Source organism: Daldinia decipiens (genome assembly GCF_022478715.1).
Source record: "Daldinia decipiens strain CBS 113046 unplaced genomic scaffold F4813scaffold_21, whole genome shotgun sequence".
Taxonomy (NCBI): Eukaryota; Fungi; Ascomycota; class Sordariomycetes; order Xylariales; family Hypoxylaceae; genus Daldinia; species Daldinia decipiens.
Genome location: NW_026054564.1, coordinates 538,930 through 556,392, shown reverse-complemented (window position 1 = coordinate 556,392; position 17,463 = coordinate 538,930). Strand labels below are relative to the sequence as shown.

Genomic DNA, 17,463 nt, shown 5'->3' with positions numbered 1-17,463 from the left:
GGGGACGAGTCCTCTTTACTAGTCATGCATATCAACTGACGTGTGAAGGAAAAGGAGGTGTGATAAGATCATGTAGTGTAAAGCCTTGTGTATGGGCCAGTACAGAAGTCATATATGCTTGGCAAGGTTCAAGGATATTTAAAGAGACACGGACTCAACCTTCTACGGATGTATCCCGTTACACTACACGAGGCCCAACCCACACTACACAAGCCTCGTGGTTCGGTGCTACGAAGTGGGATTGGCTTGGGGAAGCCGTCGAGAGGATCGCTCGGCTTTGACACAAAACCACCACATCCCGAAGTCACATCTCTCAGGGCTTTATGATTATACACCCGCAGTCGGTTTGTAGTACTTGATGGGGGCTAGCTGGAACGTAGCAGAACCGTATTTTTCGATATCGTCGGTAAGGAAACCGACCATACGGGTATATAGCCAAGATTATTAGTATTATTCTTTTCCACTAGTGTCTACCGAAGGCTCGCTTGTCTCCGAGATGCTATTCGGAGAGTAAAAGGGTTGCGTTACTTGAACTACGATTGGCTTTTGCAGATGCAGGCATCCGGCTTCCTCATTCTAGCATCATTTACGAGGTCCTATAGAACAACCCGGACTTACGGCATAGTATATTGACGAGGCGACATACGAGTTATACCATATTCACGAATAAACCTTGTATAAAGGCGTATGCAAATGCGGCCGCTATTATCGGTCCGCCCCAATTGATGTCTTCCGAGATACCCGAACGAAAAGGTAATGGGATCCCAAGTAAAGATACGATATACTACGTGGTATTTCTTGGTCGTTATGCGCCACACGCGGGCTTAACGGTTACCTAACTGGTATCAGGTATCTGGCCCAAGGATTCAGGGGTAGGGGGGATCTCCATCAACAACTCGACCTCTGCGCATGTACGAGTACCTCCTAAGAGAGATAGGGACCTACTCAAGCGCAGTTCCATGACATACTAGCTACCTTACCAAGGCATTGCGTGGAGCGCAGATCGTGCCTACATGGGTCTACATGCGTTGGACGCATTTAATATCGCCAAGCGAGATCAGGTATCCTTTGATGTCAGATTAGACTGATCTGTACTCCCCTCGTGTGCGACCACTACCGAGATCTGGGGAATAACTTACTCCCCCCTTGCTTTTCCGGGATCTAGGTATTTCCATTAGTTATGTATTAGTTATGTAGTAACCCAAATACACCAGCCAGTCCGTTTTCTTCGAGATCCTGCAATTACCAGAGAGGCTAAGGTACCTAACCTACCCCTCGCCTCCCATGGGACGAAGACACGATCCGACCTGCAACCACCCGATACGAACTGGCTCTGCCGCTTAGGTACCTAACCTAACCTACCTAACTTACCTATATATAAAAGCCAACGCCGAAGCCAGTGGCGTCGTAAGGATGACGTTTAAGGTAATGTAATCGTGGCTAAGAAGTACGAATCCGAGCAGACGGTTCAGCCATCTTGCGCGCATATATCACATATCACATTATTATATCTCGGACAGGTACATCAAGATAGATAGGTAGATACCCGAGGAATATCCTCCGAATACTAAAGCGTCATATACGCGCGATTAATAAAGAATATCAATACGCTTAAATGCTCGCTACTATTCGCAGTCTGGCTTTAAATCATACCGAAATGGCATACCGCCGTTGCGACCATCATCACCTTGCGTCGGTGACTTTATAATTGTTAATTACCTAATTGCTTGATTTAAAAGACTTTGGCTTATTGTAATAGTTAACTATAATTAACTAGGTAGGTTAGATATATTACATAGGATTGTTAGGTGCGCAACACAAACATAGAGAGTGTGGATGTTTGTGTCAATATCTCTTTAAATCTTATAGAGTTAGTAAATTAGCAATGTAGTTATCCCTCTTCCGTTGTCTTTTCAGTCCTTCAAGTAGTATACACTAGCTAGCCTGCCAACCATCATAAGGTGTATTTTTTAGAAATAAGACGCAACGATAACCGCCACATTGCAAGCTACCATAGCGGAAATGGAGGGTTTCAGAGAACTGTTCTTTATGGGGAACGGTTCCCTATTAGGGAACGTTCCCTTGATTCCCGGCATTTTATTGGCTGAAATCTAGGAATAGTAGGTCCCGGTTTTTAAAATTTTACTACTGCCGTTTGATACGTATAAAATCGTTTCCCTTAAAAGAACCGTTCCCTTTTTGGGAATTATTTTTATCAATTTTGGTTAAATTTTACTTAAAAATTTTTTTTTTTTTTTTAAGTAAAATTTTTTTTTTTAAGTAAAATTTTTTTTTTTAAGTAAAATTTTTTTTTTAAGTAAAATTTTTATAATAAAATATTATTATTAAAATAAAGGTTATAAGGCTTAAAAATAATTGAATTTCTAAAAATAATTCTAATTCGATAAGATTGGCCACCTCGTCCTATTAGCTCAATTGTTAAAATTTTAAACCCCTACTAAGGGATTTAACGTTATACAAATGTAAAAGCTATAGGTTCGAGGACCACGCTTTTTAACTTTTTTGATTTTTTTGATTTTTTTAGCCTTTTTAGCGCCTTTTGGACCCACTTTTCAAGGAATGCCCTTAATTTTAAGAACGTTCTCCTTTTGAGAATTATTCTTATATAGGGAACGGGGTAGCTGTTAGGGTGTGTATAGATTATAGGGAACGCTTTTCAATTATGGAACAGTTCTTCGTACCCACCCTACCCCGCTATGGTACATATACTGTTCAACAATACTGTTCGACATCATTATATATATATATTAATCACTATCCTCATCCTCAGCCACGAATTCGTCATCCTGCCCACTGTCCTCGTCGGAAGATACCGCAAGCTTCCTTCGAGTCCGCCTTCGCGCAGGCTGCTTCGCTTTCGCTTTCGGCTTTGGGGCAGCCTTTCTAGGTGCTACTTTAGCTGGAATTTCCGGTTCGGGGGACTCCTCAATAAGAGGATCTTCTGCCTCCTTTTGTTTCCCATAGTCCACCTCGAAAGGATCGTTCCCGTCATCTGAATCTTCCTCCTCATTACCACTCGGAAAGAACCCAGAGGTTTGACGAGGGGCCTCTTTCTCTTCAACCGCTTCTTCCTCTTCATAACCCTCAGGTAAGAATCCGCCAGCCATGTCCTCGTCTCTCTCACGCATGGTCTCGAAGTCCTTGTCGTTATTATCGTCGGGAGCGTGGCCAAATACCTCCACCGACTCATCCAGATAGCCATAATCTTTCTTGAACCTCTCTGCGATTCGTAAACCCATCAAGAACCTCCGCCATGTATATAGAACCTCCTTGCGCCGCTTCTCGTTTTCTTTCCTCGCCCGTTCTGCGTCGTCTTTCTCGAGTTGCTCCATTACACGCTCGTAATTTTCCTCGGCAATGACTACGCCTTGGATAACTGGGAATAAAAATTAGTAATCATCCTATTGGGTTATACACCGAGGAGGTAAATGGCATACCGGGTACAGCCATCCGATGACCAAATTCGAACCCAACAACTGCCTCCGCGTAATCAACTTCTAATCGCTTGCAAACACGAACAACGCCGCGATATGGGACATGAATAGCACCTATATCTTGATTAGTTACGGAGCTCAATATTTATACCGAACGACTTACCTTCTGGACACATGTGCTCTGCAAACATATCGATGTTCCTGCATTAATATTAGCCTTAGCCGTGTTGTAAGCCAAGTGATTGACATACCCATATTCGTTCTTCGGAATGATGCCATTCTGAATAGGAGGGGGTATTATCCAATCCGTCTGGTCGAAGCTGTATAAGGGTTGCATGACTTTCTGGCCTGTTGCCCTTTCGGCCTCGGCAATTTCCCTTCGTCTATTGGTAGTTGCCGCCCTATATGGAGCATGCTTTAGTGGTTGGACACCTTCGATAGGAGCTCGGCCTTGCTTGTGCCAGGTCTCGGCGCTCTTCACTGTCACCACATCCTTTCGCAAGTATACATTTTCCTCTTCAACTTTGGATGCCTTTCCTTTGTTACGGAACACTTTGACAGGGACAGCATCGGGAAGAAGAGCCTCTTCGCGTTTTAGATGACGCTCCAAGGCGTATTCCTTTGAAGTCTTATAGTACTGTAATGTCTCTTCTCCTTCCTTAACTTCCTTCTTCTCTGGCTTTGCCGGCTTGAGATCAGTGGAGTCTTCTGCCTCGTCTACTTCTGTGATTGGGTGTTTCCTATCGCCCCGGGTATAACCTCGCATAACTGACTTGAACCAATCAAACTGGTCGTATCTCTTGATCTTGCCATGCATGTTGTATACTGGTATTTTCTCTTCAACCATCCTGAACCCTTTTGCTTTACCAGGGAAGATATTCTTCTTGAGGTACCGTACCGTAACATCTTTGGCTGTGCCATCTTGAGAAAAACCAATACAATAAGCTATAACTTGTTTTGCCTTGTCGGCTTTGCCTCCTCGTGGCTCTAGAGTTTCGATTAGGTCTCTACTGTTAGCGACAACCGATTTCACGATGGGATCCACCGGAAGAAATTCCTTCGTCACCGGAGAAAGAACCTCAGTCCAATAATGAGGAAATTCAAGATCCTTATCATAAACTTTTACTTCTGCTCGCCTTGGACGAACAGTGTCTGTAACATCAACTATTGACGAGTCTTCATTACTTTCATCTGTGAGCGGATCACCATATTCATCCGAATCATCCAAGTCCATCTTTAGAGCGTTTTCGTCATTCTTTTTTGCTCGACGGGTTGCTGGTTTCACCCTTTTCTTCTTTCCGTTCGGTTTCTTCGGTGTAGATTCATTAGGCGTACTCGTATTATCTAGGGCCTTTTGAGCATCGATTTCAGCATCCGCTTCTTCGACCCTACTCCAGCCAAATCCCAGTGGTTGGAGATTTGCCACCATTCGTGCTTCCAGTCCAAGACCTCTTAAGAGCGCCGTGAAGAGTTGAGCTCCGACATCGCGACTGCCAGTACAATCCTGAGCACGTTGTCTGAACTCCCTGAGATCCTTAATCCGTTCCCCAAACCGAATCGAATCGTCGCCTTCTTTTTCGAAGCTCGAAGTTAGTTTTCCTAGTCTTCTGGCATTCATGTAACCGACTTTGCGCAACCCAGGACTAATTATTCGAAACCTTTGTTTCCACCACGAAACGAGACATTTCATAAGTCTTAGTAGAGGATCGCCATGACTCATGTCAGGAACACCTTTTTCGAGCCTGTCTGCTGCATTGCTCCAATTTCTCGTCGATCCTGAAGCCCGTTGTTTCCCCTTTCCTTTTCCTTTCGGATCAGCTTTAGCCTTTGTATGTTTTTTGGGGGTGTCTTCAGGTGTGTCTAAGCCGCTGTTTCGTCTCCAGCGATCCACCTCGTCCCATAACCTCGGAGACAAGTGCGAGATCATAATAGCTTGAATTTCTCTATCGCAAAGCCAGGAATTCCGGACCGCGTTATGCCATAGTAGGAGCTGGACATGCATACAGTGTATTGAAATACGGATGGCCTTTTCCTTTTTCGAGGGACCTTTCTTACCCATTTCGCTAGTCAATGGAAGTTCGTTTTCTCGGTTTAATGTCAACTCCAGATCACCCCCCAAATACGGATCCTGCTGTTGATTCTCGTGGGAAGGAACATCTTCAAACTCCATATCCTCGTCTTCTGACTCTTCTAGATCATGATTCACTTTCTGTCGCTTAGTAGCTGGCACATCCTCGAAATCAGCATCTGAAAGAGAAGTGAGCGAACTATCATCACTATCATCGTCATCTTCATGCATTTGTTGTATAACCGAGTTGGTCTTTTCAGCGGAGGCCTTCTTAGCGCTTGAATCTAGATCATCAAATAGAGTATTCTTGCGAGGCAGCACGGATGCTATCGGTGTGCTTTTACCCCTACTTGACTCCTTTGCAACCCGGTTATCGCGGTCTTGTGGCGGGGTGCGCAATCGCTTGCGCGGTACGTACGGAGGCATCTTGATGAAAACATTAAGAAGGTAAGTTAGAATTAAACCGGACTTGATATATATTTTACGACATCACAACACCTCGCTATGTAAGACAGAACCTTGTAGGCACGAATTAATTGTCGTCATCGAAATGCGCCAAAAACGCGAAACCCCGTGACTTAGAATGGCTCTTTAAAGTTCAATTAAACCTTAACTAGGACTAGTTAGTGGATCCCAGCACATCCTTGGGTTTCCTAAGGCTACCTAGGTACCTAAACTCTAGCGTAAGCTCCCGCCTAATCCAGCCGCAGCGCATTCGTAGCCCCGCCACTAACTTTAGGTACCTAAGGTACCTAAAATCGGCCTCTCCCAACAGGTATCTCACGGCTTCTTCCAGACTATTCCGCGACATCTTAATCATCAGCCTCGCCATCTTCGAGGCTTACGAGTCGGCATCTGCCTATCGTCATTCATTTTTTATATAGGAGAAAAGTACATAAGAAGATCTCATTGCCAATTTTAAAAAATGGCATCCTCATCAGCCGAAGCTGAAGATACTAGCTACGTCAAAATGGATAGAGAAGCCGACGTATCGCTTGTCGGCAAGCACTGCCAACTCGAATACTGCAACCAGCTCGATTTCCTACCCTTCTTTTGCCAGAGCTGCAAGAAGACATTCTGCCTCGACCACCGAAGCGAGACCTCTCACAAATGCGCTAATGCCGGCGCCTGGGCCGAACGACGACGCCAAGCTCAGTTGGCAAAACCCTCCGTGGGCGAGGGGAAGCGCTTGCGCGACCTTGTTTCGCAAAAGCCATGCGCCGCGACGGACTGCAAGACGGTCGTCGGCACATCTCTAGTCCCAGGTGTTCACTGCTCGACATGCAATCGCGATTACTGTCTCAAGCACCGGCTAAAGGAGGAGCACGACTGCAAAAATAAAATACCTATCGGCGCGCGCCCCCAGTTCGACGTCTCCGAGCAAACGAAGTCCGCATTCGCAAAGTTGAAGGCCTGGGGCGCCGCTAAGAAGGAGGTAGCGAGTCGGGTGCTTCCGAAGCCCAAGCCTACGTCGGCATCGGCGCGCCTCGTCGCCGTCAATAACCTGAAAAAGGTTGCCAAGGGGGACGCGAAGTTGCCGCCCGAAAAGAGGGTATACCTATATGTGGAAGCAGAGGCCGAGACCACAACGGCCAAGAATTATAAGGGCGAGTTTTTCTTTTCGAAGGATTGGGTCGTTGGCAGAGTACTGGATGCCGCGGCTAGGAGTCTACAAATCGAGAACGTCAACAATCAGTCTTCCGATGAGAGGGATAAGCTTCGGGTATTCCACGTTGAAGGAGGGCGGGTATTGGAGTTCAACGAAAAGGTTAGCTCTGCTCTTGTGAGTGGCAACACGATAGTGTTACTGCGAGGTATAGGGCCGCCGCCTGATCTTATCGAGATGTAAACCTAACCTTACGAATTATTGCATTTGAAACGGCGTTTCTAGAATTGCATTTTGAGCGGAATGGAGATACTTTAATCAATAATAAGAGCAGAGAGGCTGATTTATATTTATGGATGTGCTATATAGACACAGCTTACTTCGAAGCGCAATGTATACACGCATTCCATGGTGACCCCCCATCACCCCTAATTCAGGCTTTGTAGTGATATCAAAACATGTCCCCGGAGAGTAGAGACGTCTCTCTTTACGCCATATATGCTGGTTCATCTTTTATCTTAGTATTCGTTTTCCTACAATTCCTTTTCTTTCAACTGCATATTTGGCCTCTGTGCCAAGGCGGCTTCACGTCCTGTCGTTGGGGATTCACCAACGTACCCCTGCCCACCGTATGCTGCAAAACCCTTGTGGAACATCCACTCAACAGCATTTTCGACCGGCTTATCGAAAAGCGTCGGTAAGAACGGTACGATAGCAAGGCCAAGCCCTATAGGACCCCACACTCTGATCGTCTTATTCTTAGCATCCTTCAGTGCCCTCCCCGAGTATCTGACAACACTGTGGATCGTGAAAGCGGGTAATCCCATCGAAGCAAGACTCTGGAAGATACCTCGTTGGACCATAACGGTGCGGTAATCCTCCAACGGCGACACGACTCCGGGGGTTGCATCAGCAGGCGCGGTAATCGACAAACCGGTAACTTTCTGCTGCTTTTCTGACAGGACTATCTGCGGGTTTAACGTTCGCTGGTTCTGCCAGTAGGCCTTGTATCCTTCGTACGAGACATCGCCTAAGATGTACGCCCAAGATATACCATATGCGCTTCTGACTAGCCACGGATGTGCGATAGGCCTGAAGGACTCTCCTATGTCCGAAGTATATGCCACATAACGATGAGCCGAGAGCATAATAGTTCGCAGTCGGTTTGCGTAGGCGGCATATCGCAGGTTGGACTCTGTAGAATCGGGCGCACTGAGCAAAAAATACATTAGCCCAACAACGCATCAACTATATTTATATCATGCGCAACATACTATCCTTCTACGAGCTCATCAAAGAAATTCTCATCTTTGTCAGCCTTGTCCACGATCATCTGTAAATCCTTTGGCAGCTTGCGCTGCGTTGGGAGCTTATTGGGATCGAACTCGTTGGCATCGCTGCGCGAGCTGGTGTTGGCTGCTGCGGATGGCGGGGCTTCTGGCTTCTTATCTTTCGCAACTTCAGTTTTCTCCGGTCCTTTACTCCAGAACATCGTGGCTACAAACCAAAGGAAGCGATAGACTATAATATTTCTAGGTAGAACCAGTTATTTGAGGTAATAAATTTACAGTCACAATACCCAATATCAAAGTTTCTCGAGGATGGGGCCTAGCATGCCTAAATGTAACCTAAATCGGGAAAGTGTGGAAGCTTATCGACACTCTGAGTGACGTCGCTACCTATCGGGATTCGGACGGTTTTTTACTCGTTACCCCGTCTCAAGGCTTGTCGCTGCAAGATCCGTTTGCCCAGGCCGGGGTTTGTCCGGAATGTTTTTCATGGATAAACTTCGGCATTAGTTACATTATCTGACGAATCAAACAAAGCGCTTTGAGATCCACTAAAGCTAACGTCTCTAAGTTAGATCAGATTTGGGGATTTCAACTTCGGAGCTTCTGAGCAGTATTTTGATATTTTGACGGTTTACATACAAATACACTTTCGACACTTACGCCCTCGTCGACTCGCATCGGAAACCTCCCTCTATCCATTTTCTAGCGGCCAATTCGCCAATACCGTCAAAATGGTTGCCATGTACACTATTTTCGGCCGCCAGGTCGGCTCCCATCACGTGCGTCGCAATATGTCTCTGCTATAGTCGACATCAACATGCTAATTATCTTGCTCTCTCCAGCTCGCAATGGGTGTTCTCGCTACCCTATTCACCGGCAGCTACATCGGATTCGGCGGTGGAAGCAAGAAGGCTACTCAGGCCCCTCCCATCAACGCATCAAGCCCTGACGAGGCCGATTTCATCCAGTGCGCTATCCCGGATATCCCGCGACGAACCATTGCTAACTAACGATAATAGGAACTTCTTAAAACAAGCCGATGCGAGCGAGAAGGCGGCAAAGCATTAGATTTGATATGATAATCCAACCGATCCGGGTCTTAGTCAATTGTACATAATAGATGCGGATACAATGAGAAGCAGGCAACCTGAAAAGGAACTTTGAAATCACTCGAGGTTCTCTTATTCTATATAAAGTCTTCATGTGATATTATCAAAATACTTAGGGCCTGTGAGCGAAATGCGCAAAGTTCAGTATCATTGAATCATTAATCAAAACGTCCCTTTCCTGATCTAGAGTTAAACGTAAAGTACGTCTCTGAAACTTTCAGCAAGGGAGTTGAGCTTAGAGGCAACAGAAAATGTCATATACAACCGATACAACCTGGATACCCATCGTCACTAACAGGCAGGATACCATTATAGGTTTTCACTGTGGATTATCCCGCTGCAAACCACAGTATTATACCACTTCTAACAGGTTAGCTTCAGCGCAGGAGCTCTACGAAGCATGTGAGCCATCATGTCCTACGGTCTATTACTAGAGAATTGTCAGACGCTTGTACAAATTTACCAGGGCCGAATCTTAGGAGCATTGTTATTACAAAGTGAACTTCTAACCATCCACTGGTTCGTGGCTCGGCATTCGATTACAGTCTCTTACTCTACTCAGAATACAACACTCCAAACATACCGACGCATCACATAGCCTGTATGTGCCGACCTAGAAAAACGACATAATTTATTATGTCGTGTCTAAGAGTCTACAGGACAGCCATGAAGACGCAAATATATGTATGTCTAGGTGTATGTCTAAGTAAATATATGATACTACTCGATCGGAATCATAGATCAACCATTATTGAGGGCAATATGATAACGTTACTACTACCAAAATTTATATTTATACCATTAGGTGTATGCATTTGTTGAATAGAATATATTTACCTTATCTAAGAGTTCTAGCCCTTAATAGAGTCGATAGTACCTACATGGGAAATCTATATAGAATTTACGCATTGATTCCTTGTTCTTCAATATTTCTCTTGAGTCTCGACTTTTATGTCGAACTATTCTTAAGCCTGTTGCTTATACTTTTATTTTATATGTTGGAACTCACCCATTCATCGTGTAAGTTAAAAACTGGTTAAATACTATTGTTTGATGTGTTGATTGGAGATATGTTTATAGCAAGCTGATTCTAGTATAATAGGAGGTGCTCTTCTTTGATGCTACAAACCCATAACTCTGAAGCACTTAATAATATTACTCACGTCCTTGAATTGAATTTCCCCTATTGTTTTCCTGTAGAATTTGTGATATAACTCAGTACATCTTCTGTATATTTGTGTTAGTTATCCTGGGACTTTGGCATGCTACAGCGCTAGCGCTAACGCTAATAAGAGATAGCAGTACGCTAATACATAGGGCGGCATGGATCGCTAACCCCACATATAAGCTTTATCGCTTATCTCCAATCCCCGCGAGGCAGTTGCTTATTGCCGGACTTTTGCATCATATTATTGAAGCTCCGAGATTCAACTTAAAGTAGCGGTTCAGCTTCTCACATCTTGCCATGTTCTAGCCCCTGCAAACAATGTGAATTTCGTGAAAATGGCATACATAGCGCCTATTCACCGGCCTAACAGTGTGCGACACGCACTGCGTGTCAACCTGTTTCCTGGTGAGGATGAGTGCTTGATTCTTGCGTGGGTCAACCTCAGCAAATAGACAGTATCCTGGCTATGTGAAAGCTGACTTCTACTAGCAAAACCAATCGTTTAGAAATATGGAAGCTCCACGAGTCCGGCACCTTAGTGCACACCGACACGAAACGAGTAAACGGTACCATCTCCATACTACAGAAGCTCCAGCCTCGAGATACCAAGACTGAGTTAGTCTTTGTTGGAACTGATAGATTTCATTACTTCACCTTCGGATGGAATACCACAACCAAAAGACTAGAAACGATAGACTCATTCTTCGACATCCATGAGAAACATATGCGTGATGCCCAGAGCCAGGATATGTGCGTAGTGGACCCGACAGGGCGGTTTATGGTAGTCTTCCTTTGGGAAGGAGTAATTAATGTGTTACGAATGCACACCGTAAAGAGCAAGAGGCAGAATCTTCACTGGATGGACCAGGTCCGGGTATCAGAGCTTTACATCAAAGGGGCAACCTTCCTACATGTTGAAACTGGCCACCCAAAGATCGCATTCCTCTATCAAACCCGAACCGACATTCCCGACTCTCAGCTCGTCACATATCGCCTAACAGCTGACGATAAGAACACAGAGGTTTCTAGGTTCGAAGTCCGAGATCAGGTTGATCGTATAGATATCCCAGATCCTGGCGCGAGAATCCTGATCCCAGTTGGTAAAGGCGAAGAGGACCAAAAGCGCTACATAATACGAAATGCCTCTACCGCGCGGGCTCAACTCGGCGGGCTAATTGTTGTTGGGGAGACTAGATTACTATACTACGATGATGCCGCAAAGAAGAAGGTTGAGACTCCATTGAAGGAATCTTCCATCTTCGTAGCTTGGACGGAATACGATGTTTCACATTACTTAATTGGAGACGACTATGGAGTCATGTGGCTTCTTGAGATTCTACTCGACGGGCCTGTGGTTACCGACTTAGAAATGACCAAGATCGGAGAGACTTCGAGGGCATACACCCTCGTCTATGTGGGGGATAATGTCTTGTTTGTCGGATCTCAATACGGGGACTCGCAAGTTTTCCATGTTGATCTTGAAGAGAAATCACTACGTTTAATCCAGACTTTGAACAATATTGCTCCGATTTTGGACCTCAATATTATGGATTTAGGAAATCGCGAAGGTGAGGGACAGACTACTAATGAATACTCCTCTGGTCAAGCAAGAATTGTTACCGGCAGCGGTGCCCACAAGGATGGGAGCTTGCGTAGCGTACGAAGTGGCGTTGGGTTGGATGACATCGGTGTTCTTTCCGATATGGAAAACGTTCGATCATTATTTCCCCTTAAATCCCACGGAGCGTCCAAGACTGATACCTTGGTCGTTTCTTTCTTAACGGAAACTCGAATATTCAAATTTACGCCTGGCGCCGAGGTTGAAGAACTAGACGAATTCGGAGGGATGATATTCGACGAGCAGACGCTGCTGGCCCGAAATCTCCCAAGTAGTCGAATACTCCAGGTCACTACGACTAGCGCACTGCTTGTGGATTTGGAGAGTGGCGTCGTCGTATCGACGTGGAAACCCGCAGAAGGGCATATAACAAACGTATCAGCAAGTGACGAGTGGATTCTACTCTCCGTTAACGGGTCGGCTCTTTTATCTATACGGATAGAACAGGATCTAGCCCGAGTCGAGTATAACGATCTAGAAGATAAAGATCAAGTTGCCTGTGTACACCTGCCTCCGGACTATCCTGCCATTGGTGTTGTCGGCTTCTGGAAATCGGGCACGATATCCATTATTGATCTAAAGACACTACAGTCTATCCACGGAGAGAACTTACGGCGAAAAGATAACAACGCTTCTATACCGCGAGGTATCGTGCTCGCGCAAGTTCTTCCTCCACACCTAGCTGGACCAACGTTGTTTATAGCCATGGAGGATGGTTTTGTTATCACTTTCAACGTATCAAAAGTGGACTTTTCTCTATCTGGGCGGAAGAGTGTTGTTTTAGGGACACGACAAGCTGGGTTGCAATTGATACCTCGGACCGAGGGAATCTACAACGTATTCGCCACAAGCGAGCATCCCAGTATGATTTACGCAGCCGAAGGCAGAATGGTCTATTCAGCAGTCACGGCCGATGATGCAACCTGTGTGTGTCCATTCGATTCCGAAGCCTTTCCAGATTCCATCGTTGTTGCAACAGAAAAAGAAATCAAAATATCACAAATAGACACAGGACGCCAAACACACGTGCAGACACTACCAATGGGAGAAACTATTCGCCGCATAGCCTATTCTCGTAGCGAGAGGGCCTTTGGTCTGGGCTGTTTGAAAAGGGAGGTTAAGAACAATGCGGAGATTCTCACTAGCTCGTTTAAGTTGGTAGATGAAGTTGCTTTCAAGCAGCTTGGAAGCGGTATTATTTTAAGCAGCTCCACACGGGTGGAAGCGATAGAGGCTGTAATTCGAGCGGAGCTTCCTGACTCATATGGAAATCTAGTTGAAAGATTTTTGGTTGGGACTTCTTTTCTCGACAGACTGCAAGGTATCTTACCAGAGGACTCTATCAGAGGCAGAATCTTAGTTATCGGAGTTGACAGCGAAAGAGTCCCCTACGTAATCAGCAGCAAGGACTTGAAAGGCGCCTGTAGGTGTCTAGCTGTCATGGGGGACATGGTTGTTGCGGCCTTAGCAAAGACGGTTGTCTTGTACTCATACGATGAGATATCTTCAACGTCTGTAGAGTTGAGGAAAGTAGCATCATATCGACCAGCTGCCTATCCTGTTGATTTGGCAATCGATGGCAACATAATCGCAGTCGCTGACTTGATGAAATCAATGACGCTAGTTGAGTATGTCCCGGCTGCTGATGGCCAAGCGGCCAAGCTTGTGGAAGTCTCAAGACACTACCAAGCTTTCTGGGCCACCGCTGTGTGTCATGTGGACCAGGAATCATGGCTAGAGTCGGATGCGCAGGGCAACTTACTGGTACTACGGCGAAACCTGACCGGTGTCACGATAGAGGATAAGCGCCGCATGGAAATCACGAGTGAGATTAACCTTGGCGAAATGGTGAATAAGATCCGAAGGGTTGTAGTAGATGCTAGCGAGAATGCTGTCGTTATCCCGCGCGCATTCCTCGGCACAGTAAGTCATCTCATAGTCTTTTGCAAACAAAGCATTGTTGCTAACAAACAAAACCACAGGTTGAAGGAGGCGTCTATTTGTTCGGAACTATTGCATCAGAATACCAAGATCTTCTAATCCGATTCCAGAACAGGCTTGCAGAGGTGGTAGAGACTACGGGCAACATACTCTTCTCTAGATACCGATCATTCAGGAACGAGGAACGAGAGTCGGAGGGGCCGTTCCGCTTCATAGACGGAGAGTTCCTTGAGCGGTTCTTGGACATTGACGAGAAGATGCAGGAGGAGGTATGCGCAGGATTAGGCCCTGACGTCGAAGCTATGCGAAATCTTGTCGAGGAGTTAAAACGAATTCACTAACCTAGGAGATGGGGTCTTATCTACGTGTATTAGGCTGACATGTATGTTCAGTTTAGAGGGATGGTTGGTGTACTTGTGGATTGAAGGATTGAAGGGGTTTGCAGGCTAGGCGTTATGCAAAAACGACTGACACGACTTTGCGAGCTTATGGTGATATCTGAGCTCTTACTTTGCATCTAGTATAAGACATGAGGATAATGATGATGTTGCAAAAACGACGCTGTACTGCTAATGAGCAGTTGCGTCTTATATTGCGAACTCTCCCCTCGGTCACAGTTCGCTTGTGCGTTCTGAATGATCACACCCGTGATCGGTCTGTCCCCATAATCTGCGTACATATACGTAGGCATAATGATGGTAGGGAGAAAGATGTCAAAGATTGTTCGCGCTTAGATCTTCTGAAGCATCGGTCCCAGTGACAATTGGGATATTTCTGTTGATGCTGATGAAGTAAGGGGAATACATATTAAGTACCCAAGTACCCCGCTTCGAGCTGCCATGCATTTATCGACGTCACTTATACACTAATCCTACGTACATGTACATGTACAAAATACTGGTCACATGATTTCAAATAAAGTTGACTCAGCAGATGATATCGGGCTAACCCGAAGAATTGAAGAATTGAAGAATTGAACCAATCAATGGACAGGAATTTCGCAGCTCTTGGATTTTCGCTGCCTGAGGCCAATTACGGGACGTTTCGCAGATCCACGTTAGCTTAGGGAAACATTGCCCAAGTCTTTCGATACCGACAAAGAAAAAAAAGACCTCAACCTTATACTTACGACTTCTCCCTACGACTCCGACCAATTGATCCGTCCACAACGCCATGGCGCCTCTGACCATTGCGTCCCGCGCTCTTGCGCGAGGAGTAGCGAAATCCTGCAGCCGTGTAAATGCCGCCCGCGCCCTCAGCACTACTACCCAGCTTAACGATGCCGCCGGCTCTTACTCCAGCCCGTTCAAGGGCGAGTCCAAGTCTACCAAGATCCCCGACTTCGGCCACTACATGGCTAAGAACAGCTCCAACACGAATCTGCTCTTCCAGTACTTCATGGTTGGAACTATGGGTGCTATTACCGCGGCCGGGGCTAAGTCTACTGTGCAAGGTACGCCGTGCGCCGTGCGCCCGTTCCTTTCCGTAGCTCCGTAATTCCGAATGTTGGCTGTGATTGTGGTATTAACCATTAATCTTCTCTCCGCATAGAATTCCTAAAGAACATGTCCGCATCTGCCGACGTCTTGGCCATGGCCAAGGTCGAGGTCGACCTCAACGCCATCCCCGAGGGCAAGAACGTCATCATCAAGTGGAGAGGAAAGCCCGTGTTTATCCGACACCGTACCGAAGACGAAATCAACGAGGCGAACTCGGTCAATGTCGCATCGCTACGTGATCCCCAGACCGACGAGGACCGTGTCCAGAAGCCTGAGTGGCTGGTCATGTTGGGTACGGCTATCTTTTATTTCCGACTATGTTATATGCCTACGACTCGATATTTTGGTTATTAAGTCCAGGTGTCTATGGATCTATATGGCTAACAATTGGTAATCATAGGCGTCTGCACGCATCTAGGTTGTGTGCCTATCGGCGAGGCGGGAGACTTCGGCGGGTGGTTCTGCCCGTGCCACGGATCGCACTACGACATCTCGGGACGTATAAGGAAAGGACCGGCGCCGCTCAACCTCGAAATCCCCTCGTACGAGTTCCCCGAGGAGGACAAGTTGATTATCGGTTAAAGCGAGCTTACGCTGTACAATTACCAACTACCTAGACTGGCGGCAGGTCGTGCCTCATTTGATAGACGTAATGACATGATCGTTTTGAGGTTCATCGTGGCATTCTTTAGAAGTTTCCCTGGCGTGGCCATGGCCAAGGCTAATCTGTACAAACAATTCGAAACTTTGTTGAGATTAAAAAAGTATCATCACTTCTAAGACTACTTGTGTCTGTTTATATCGTCTATGCATGAGCGAGTGGTTAAGACGTCTTAGCTGCTACAGCTGGCTTGCCATAGCACCACATTACAAGCAACTTCATCTAAGCCTACGATTATGAAGAAGTATAAAAAAAAACCGGTATGCTTATTGCTTAATAAGGATATCAACGAGGACTAAGACGTTCACACTATATATATGATATAATATTAGGGTTAGAATCGAGTCTTATGTCTGAGTCCGACTCCAAGAAGCCCTTCAAAGACGGTTGCATGTACTATGTAAATATCGAAGTGGATTATCATAAGATGGTTAATGCCAGAAAGATAACTTCGTAGACCGCCTACATTAGAGCCACAAGACCCATTGGGATGAGACACCAAGAGGCGATCAATCAATGTCAAAGAACGAACCCTGTATGCCATCCACATCCTACACGTCAAAGCAACACAGGCAATAGGATATCCATGCGGGGATGATCCAGCAGCGGCATTGGTGAGAAAATCTATATATGGCCCTATATATGGCCCTGTAGATGGAACCTTATTCATTGTCATAAGATTCACCTAACCCCGGAGGACATCGTTGCCGGGCGGTAATCCGATTCTTGGTCCTGGCGCCGTTGCAGGAGGTATACTGCTTTGACAGAGTTGCGTGGAATGTCAGAATATTGACATATCTATAAAAGGCTGAAAAGTATTATGTGAAATATAATATCTGGATATTCCTCTTACATAGGTGTTAAATTATCAATTTAACCTAATAACCAGTTAACCTAGGTTAAGTCTTTACATATAATTATAACTGGCTATAACCCCTTCAAGATGGACCCCCCCTATAAAATTTCCAACTTTAATTACTCAATTATCGGTACATAATCTAAGGCCAGTCGACCTCGTATCGCTTTTTAAATGAATCAGGAAGTGA

General features: G+C 45.7%; 6 protein-coding genes across 6 annotated transcripts; 4 read left to right on the top strand and 2 right to left on the bottom strand.

Annotated features, from left to right (window-relative positions):
* Positions 1 to 2,595: 2,595 nt before the first annotated feature.
* Positions 2,596 to 6,101, bottom strand: F4813DRAFT_363304 (Rad4-domain-containing protein). The gene is made up of 4 exons (XM_049243687.1): positions 3,707 to 6,101; positions 3,619 to 3,656; positions 3,459 to 3,569; positions 2,596 to 3,397 (listed from the first exon to the last, which is right to left on the bottom strand). The coding sequence occupies exons 1-4, from the start codon at positions 5,947 to 5,949 to the stop codon at positions 2,769 to 2,771; spliced, it is 3,021 nt and encodes a 1,006-aa protein (XP_049098748.1). The 5' UTR covers positions 5,950 to 6,101; the 3' UTR covers positions 2,596 to 2,768.
* Positions 6,102 to 6,206: 105 nt separating this feature from the next.
* On the top strand, positions 6,207 to 7,465 carry F4813DRAFT_363303 (AN1-type zinc finger protein). Its single transcript, XM_049243686.1, has one exon. The coding sequence runs from the start codon at positions 6,449 to 6,451 to the stop codon at positions 7,370 to 7,372; it is 924 nt and encodes a 307-aa protein (XP_049098747.1). The 5' UTR covers positions 6,207 to 6,448; the 3' UTR covers positions 7,373 to 7,465.
* On the bottom strand, positions 7,466 to 8,824 carry F4813DRAFT_363302 (mitochondrial 18 KDa protein-domain-containing protein). The gene is made up of 2 exons (XM_049243685.1): positions 8,404 to 8,824; positions 7,466 to 8,341 (listed from the first exon to the last, which is right to left on the bottom strand). The coding sequence occupies exons 1-2, from the start codon at positions 8,619 to 8,621 to the stop codon at positions 7,663 to 7,665; spliced, it is 897 nt and encodes a 298-aa protein (XP_049098746.1). The 5' UTR covers positions 8,622 to 8,824; the 3' UTR covers positions 7,466 to 7,662.
* On the top strand, positions 8,657 to 9,751 carry F4813DRAFT_363300 (uncharacterized protein). The gene is made up of 4 exons (XM_049243684.1): positions 8,657 to 8,684; positions 8,990 to 9,200; positions 9,264 to 9,388; positions 9,441 to 9,751. The coding sequence occupies exons 2-4, from the start codon at positions 9,153 to 9,155 to the stop codon at positions 9,487 to 9,489; spliced, it is 222 nt and encodes a 73-aa protein (XP_049098745.1). The 5' UTR covers positions 8,657 to 8,684; positions 8,990 to 9,152; the 3' UTR covers positions 9,490 to 9,751.
* A 1,139-nt stretch (positions 9,752 to 10,890) lies between these two features.
* F4813DRAFT_363296 (mono-functional DNA-alkylating methyl methanesulfonate N-term-domain-containing protein) lies at positions 10,891 to 15,312 on the top strand. The gene is made up of 3 exons (XM_049243683.1): positions 10,891 to 11,128; positions 11,188 to 14,239; positions 14,299 to 15,312. The coding sequence occupies exons 1-3, from the start codon at positions 11,034 to 11,036 to the stop codon at positions 14,596 to 14,598; spliced, it is 3,447 nt and encodes a 1,148-aa protein (XP_049098744.1). The 5' UTR covers positions 10,891 to 11,033; the 3' UTR covers positions 14,599 to 15,312.
* Positions 15,305 to 16,545, top strand: F4813DRAFT_125425 (ubiquinol-cytochrome c reductase iron-sulfur subunit, mitochondrial). The gene is made up of 3 exons (XM_049238651.1): positions 15,305 to 15,710; positions 15,809 to 16,048; positions 16,157 to 16,545. Exons 1-3 carry the CDS (start codon positions 15,431 to 15,433, stop codon positions 16,336 to 16,338), a joined length of 702 nt encoding a protein of 233 aa, XP_049098743.1. The 5' UTR covers positions 15,305 to 15,430; the 3' UTR covers positions 16,339 to 16,545.
* Positions 16,546 to 17,463: the final 918 nt, after the last annotated feature.

Bases quoted from the DNA above. Each gene is read 5' to 3' on its own strand.
- F4813DRAFT_125425 (XM_049238651.1), top strand. From the start codon at position 15,431: ATGGCGCCTCTGACCATTGCGTCCCGCGCTCTTGCGCGAGGAGTAGCG. The intron at 15,711-15,808 runs GTACGCCGTGCG...CTCTCCGCATAG, and splicing joins GGCTAAGTCTACTGTGCAAG to AATTCCTAAAGAACATGTCC. The intron at 16,049-16,156 runs GTACGGCTATCT...TGGTAATCATAG, and splicing joins TGAGTGGCTGGTCATGTTGG to GCGTCTGCACGCATCTAGGT.
- F4813DRAFT_363302 (XM_049243685.1), bottom strand. From the start codon at position 8,621: ATGTTCTGGAGTAAAGGACCGGAGAAAACTGAAGTTGCGAAAGATAAG. The intron at 8,342-8,403 runs GTATGTTGCGCA...TTTTTTGCTCAG, and splicing joins GATGAGCTCGTAGAAGGATA to TGCGCCCGATTCTACAGAGT.
- F4813DRAFT_363303 (XM_049243686.1), top strand. From the start codon at position 6,449: ATGGCATCCTCATCAGCCGAAGCTGAAGATACTAGCTACGTCAAAATG.
- F4813DRAFT_363300 (XM_049243684.1), top strand. From the start codon at position 9,153: ATGGTTGCCATGTACACTATTTTCGGCCGCCAGGTCGGCTCCCATCAC. The intron at 9,201-9,263 runs GTGCGTCGCAAT...TGCTCTCTCCAG, and splicing joins GCCAGGTCGGCTCCCATCAC to CTCGCAATGGGTGTTCTCGC. The intron at 9,389-9,440 runs GTGCGCTATCCC...TAACGATAATAG, and splicing joins GACGAGGCCGATTTCATCCA to GAACTTCTTAAAACAAGCCG.
- F4813DRAFT_363304 (XM_049243687.1), bottom strand. From the start codon at position 5,949: ATGCCTCCGTACGTACCGCGCAAGCGATTGCGCACCCCGCCACAAGAC. The intron at 3,657-3,706 runs GTATGTCAATCA...ATATTAATGCAG, and splicing joins ATTCCGAAGAACGAATATGG to GAACATCGATATGTTTGCAG. The intron at 3,398-3,458 runs GTATGCCATTTA...TTTTATTCCCAG, and splicing joins TCATCGGATGGCTGTACCCG to TTATCCAAGGCGTAGTCATT.
- F4813DRAFT_363296 (XM_049243683.1), top strand. From the start codon at position 11,034: ATGGCATACATAGCGCCTATTCACCGGCCTAACAGTGTGCGACACGCA. The intron at 11,129-11,187 runs GTGGGTCAACCT...GACTTCTACTAG, and splicing joins GATGAGTGCTTGATTCTTGC to CAAAACCAATCGTTTAGAAA. The intron at 14,240-14,298 runs GTAAGTCATCTC...ACAAAACCACAG, and splicing joins CGCGCGCATTCCTCGGCACA to GTTGAAGGAGGCGTCTATTT.